The 5298-nt window shown below is 42.2% G+C and overlaps 1 protein-coding gene across 1 annotated transcript in view; it reads right to left on the bottom strand.

Annotated features, from left to right (window-relative positions):
• The window catches only part of NTSR2 (neurotensin receptor 2), a 34991-nt gene extending 30332 nt beyond the window's left edge, over positions 1–4659 (bottom strand). The window contains exon 1 of the mRNA XM_018558391.1: positions 3733–4659. Within this exon, the coding sequence (XP_018413893.1) occupies positions 3733–4371 (639 nt within the window). The 5' untranslated portion in view covers positions 4372–4659. The remainder of the gene's footprint in view (positions 1–3732) is intronic.
• Between the last annotated feature and the right edge of the window lie 639 nt (positions 4660–5298).

Consider the following 5298-nt stretch of genomic DNA (forward strand, 5'->3'; position numbering starts at 1 on the left):
AAAAGTTGAAATAAAAACAAACATTTTGGTTTCGGCCTGACATTTTTTTTTATTTCGGTTTCATTTCGGGTTTTTAAATTTGCATTTCGGTGCACCTGGTTCTACCCCTTCCCCACTCCACCTAAAATTGTAAAAAATGGCAATACGTACATACAAGAGTGTGACTTCAAGGATAAATGTGCCAAGATAAAGTTATCGTTGAACAGTAGCTCTGCCCCCAAGTCTTCCACTCACTAAGGCCCCATTCACACTGAGCTCAATGAAAATCACGCGACTTTGAGCGATATTGCGCGACGAGCGAACTCCATTTGTTCAGATAGAGAGGTCACCCACCATTTGGATGCATAATACAAAGCCTCAGAGTCACGTACATTGTGTTAAACTTTGAAAGCATGAAATGTACAGTCATTTACTTATACAGAGAGGAAAATAATGATTTGATCACCGGCAGATTTTGTACGTTTGCCCACCTACAAAGAAATGAAAGGTCTATAATTTTTATCATAGGTGTATTGATACACATGATACAAATGTTATACATTGAGTTGCAGTTCAGTGAGTGAAATATCAGGACCCTGAGCACTGGTCCTGATATCCTGTTTTAGAGTGGCTGCTTTCCCTTGCAGGGTCCTATGGAGGCACCCTTGTGTGTGTGTGTGTTAATAAGGTGTCTCCACAAACACACAGACACAGCAAGGCAAAACACTCCCCTCTCCCCTGATCCCCGCTCCTCCCTTCTCCAAGCTAGTAGATGGAGAGCTGCTGGAGATTGCTCTGCCCATTGTGATCTTGTACTAGACAGGAAGTTCAGGGAAGCGGAGCTGAGAGAGTTGAAGCTGTTTGGAAACACGAGGTCGGGCAAAAATGTAAATAAATACTTTGCTGGGCAATGTATATTTGTTTCTGGATTATATATTTATATCCGGATTCATTATTGAAAAACATTGTAAATGTTTATTACTACTTTAAGCGAAGTGTTATGTTAAACATAGAGGGGGGGGGATTTATCAAAACTGGAGCAGACAAAATCTGGAGCAGCTGTGCATAGCAACCAGCTTCTCTGTTGCATTTTCAAATCTTAACTGAACAAACTGAAGAGAGAAGCTGATTGGTTGTCATGCACAGCTGCTCCACATTTCGTCTGCTCTAATTTTGATAAATTCCCCCCACGGTGTATAGTAAGCAGCCATATGGATTATCAACTGCCAAAAGTAAAGAATATATTCTGCTATATCTATTTCCCTGCAGTTGTTCAAAGACACAAAGGGGGGAATTTATCAAAAGTGGAGCAGACAAAATCTGGAGCAGATTTGCACTGCAACCAATCAGCTTCTATCTCTCATTTTCAAATCTCAACTGAGCAAACTGAAGAGAGATCCTGATTGGTTGCCATGGGCAACTGCTCCAGTTTTGATAAATCCCCCCTAATGAGGAGACTGTTTCAAAACTGGAGCAGGCAGAATCTGGAGCAGTTGCCCACGGCATCCAATCCACTTCTATCATCAGTTTGTTCAGTGAAGCTTTCAAATGGATAGAGAGAAGCTGATTGGTTGACATGGGCAGCCGCTCCAGATCTTGTTTGCTCCAGTTTTGGTATATTCCCCTAAATGTTAGTGTGTAATCATGTTTGAACAAGCCTCAGTAGTTGTCCAGTCCTAAAATATGAAAGCTGGCCCTGGAGAGATGTGTCATTTCCATCCCCCAGGCAAAGCAACCAGTGGGAGGCTGAGTGCAATAACAGACTTCCTCAGGTGCCCTGAGACTCTGCCAATGATGGCATATGTCACAAAACAGAGCTGGGAGGTATAGCTGGTATATTACAAAGCTTGATCTTCCTACATTTGTGTCACCTTCATTTCAACAGCTGGGCCCTCAGGACGATTGTAGAGAGATTGTACAATCACACTGGATGTATGTGGCCATCTTTACAAAGTATCAGATCAGATACATTTGTATTCCTTATAAACATGTGATGTGAGCTGAAATTCCATGTTCTAAGAAAGGGCAGAATAAGGCAACATGCGAGGCTTCAGTATAATGAAGGACATCATTATCACTTTGTTCAGAATGAATCAATGCTGAATGATTCTTTGTATCACATCCTCAGCTTTCCTGACTTCAACAAGTTATCAATAACTGGAGATCTTATTACCATTTATACAGCTGGAGTCAATAGAAAGGAAGCAAACTGAAACATTGCTGGGAAGATGAAAGTGAGCAACGGAGATGAGGGGGACAAAAAGAAGACATTAAAAAAAAAAGAGGACAAGAGGAAGACATTAAAAAAGGAATGTATCTATAGAAGATGAATGTATTAGAGGGAAATAAAGGGGAAGGAAGATCGCGGGAGAGAGGAGGAAAGGAATATAAGAAAAGAGAGAGGGTGACAGTACAAGAGAAAAGGGACAAAGGGATTGACAGAGAAAAGAAGGAAATGAGGAGATAGAAGGAAAAATTAGTGAGATAGAAAGGAGAGAAGAGAGTGAGATAGAAATAGAGAGAAAAAGGAAAGAAGAGAGTGAGACAGAGAGTGAGATAGAAAGGGGAGAAGGGAGTGAGATAGAAATAGAGATAAAAAGGAGAGAAGAGAGTGAGATAGAAAGGGGAGAAGAGTGTGTGATAGAAATAGAGATAAAAAGGAGAGAAGAGAGTGAGATAGAAAGGGGAGAAGAGAGTGAGATAAAACATAGAGATAAAAAGGAGAGAAGAGAGTGAGATAGAAATAGAGATAAAAATGAGAGAAGAGAGTGAGATAGAAATAGAGTTAAAAAGGAAAAAAGAGAGTGAGAGTGAGATAGAAAGGGGAGAAGAGAGTGAGCTAGAAATAGAGGTAAAAAAGGAGAGAAGAGAGTGAGACACATAGTGAGATAGAAAGGGGAGAAGAGAGTGAGATAGAAATGGAGATAAAAGAAGAGTGAGATAGAAATAGAGATAAAGGAGAGTCAGATAGAAATAGAGATAAAAGAGAGTGAGAAAAGTAAGGATAAAAAAAGAGAGAGGAGAGTGAGATAGAAACAGAGATAAAAGAAGCATGAGAAGAGAGTGAGATAAACAGAGAGAAATAGAGATAGGAGAATAGAGTGAGATAGAAACATAGATTAAAAAAAGGGGACCGAAGAGTGCATAGTAATAGAGATAAAAAGAGGAGAGGAAAAGAGAGTGAGATAGAAATAGAGATAAATGAAGAGAAGAGAGTGAGATAGAAAAAGAGATAAAAGACGAGAGAGGCGAGTGAGATAGAAGTAGAGATAGAAGTAGAGAGTGAGATAGAAAGGGAGATAGAAGTAGAAAGTGAGATAGAAAGGGAGATAGAAGTAGAGAGTGAGATAGAATGGAGATAGAAGAGAGTGAGAAAGAAATGGAGATAGAAGTAGAGAGTGAGATAGAATGGATATAGAAGAGAGTGAGAAAGAAATGGAGATAGAAGAAGAGAAGAGAGTGAGATAGAAAAAGAGATAAAAGACGAGAGAGGAGAGTGAGATAGAAGTAGAGATAGAAGTAGAGAGTGAGATAGAAAGGGAGATAGAAGTAGAGAGTGAGATAGAATGGAGATAGAAGAGAGTGAGAAAGAAATGGAGATAGAAGAAGAGAGGAGAGAGTGAGATCGAAGTAGAGAAAGAGAAAAGCGGAGGATTAGAGAGGACATGCAGCAGCATCACAGAAGGGAGAAGAGCAGCAAACCTGAGCCAGTAGCACACCTGTTGATAAGCGTTCCATAGACATAATCATTACCTGTATGAAGATCTTCAGAGTAGCCGTAGACACCAGGCTAGTGCAGATCAGTGAAGAGGGATCCAGCTCTCCATCCGGGCTCACGTTCTCATACTTGATCCCCATTATAAAAGCCATGGGCAGGGCAAACACTAAGGACGAGACCCATATGGCAGACAGGATCTTCTTGGTCCTCATTTTGGACATGACCCTCTTAGCCCTCATGGGGTGGCAGATGGCCAGGTACCTCTCACAGCTCAAGCTGGCAATATTCAGCACGGTGGCATAGGAGCAGATATCGCGCAGGAAATAGTAGCCCCTGCACACCGCATCTCCAAACACCCAGGGGTAGTGGAACCAGATAAAATTGTACAGCTCTATGGGGATACTGATCACCAGGATAAGGATGTCGGACAGTGCCAGGCTTACCAGGTGGTAGTGCACTGTGCCCTGCAAGCTGTGCAAGCTTTGCTTCTTCAGCACCAGCTGGATGGTAAGCACGTTACCTATAGTGCCCACCAGAAAGATGAGGATGTACAGGACAGTGATGAAGACCTTGGACAACAGGTTAGTGTTGACCCCCAGCGGGTGAGACGAGTCACTGGTGGCATTGGGCACCTCTAATCCCCAGGTGATGTTCTGTAGTGCCAGCATCCTCATTGTCTTCCTGATACACACACATGCACTGTGGATAAAGCTCCAGCAGGTTGGTCCTCCTCCAACTGTAGACCCAACGTCACTCCATGTCCTCCAGACAGGGTGCTGGTGTGTATAGAGCACTCAATGAATCATGCCACTTATTAATTGAAGCACTTTACCTGCAGACTCCTCCAAGGGCTGCACTAGCTGTGCAATCATGCCAACCAGTTTATAATGATTTCCAGAATAGCAGCTTCTGATCCAAATACCAGGTCATATTTAGCCATCCAAAGTAAATGCCGAGTACATTATTAATACTGAAGGATGAGGCATTCTGATCTCCAGCAGGCAGAGTTACACATATAATAGATCCTTTTCTAGGAGCTGTGTGTAGGGTGGGCTGACTTAACTGATTGCCAGGAAGCCGGAGACCTTTCAGCCCCTCTGTTCTCTAATAATCCAGGCTGACGATAATAAGAGGCAATTGCATCCGATGTGGCTCAACTGGCTAGAAAGGCAGATTATAAAGAATAATCAATTGTAAACTGTTGACTGCTGGGAACATGTATCAAGTATGTGATCCTGGCTGGTTACATTCTGATTGTAATTAAGGTTAATCAAGTTTGATGCCTGTCAGAACGATGGGTGAGTTTTCAGTAATGACTGTAGAAGAGGACTGGAGCACGTTATTGCTTACAGGTGGGACATGGCAGCTTATCTGCATGAGGAAGGCATATTAGTGCTTGGCTCTCCACCTGTGGTGGCACTGCAAGTCCCAGCACCTCCTGGAGAATGCTGGTACTTGTGGTTCCACTGTATAGTTAGCCTTACAGTGCTTGCTTCTGTGTTAGAACAGTGACATGAAGGGGTTATTGTAGAAAAAGGCAGTATAGATTAATTTGCATTTCCTATAAAAAAACAAACGAGTGTGATATTTATAGGCAGGGA

The sequence above is a fragment of the Nanorana parkeri genome, unplaced genomic scaffold, assembly GCF_000935625.1.
Source record: "Nanorana parkeri isolate BGI_ZX_2015 unplaced genomic scaffold, ASM93562v1 scaffold336, whole genome shotgun sequence".
Lineage (NCBI taxonomy): Eukaryota > Metazoa > Chordata > Amphibia > Anura > Dicroglossidae > Nanorana > Nanorana parkeri.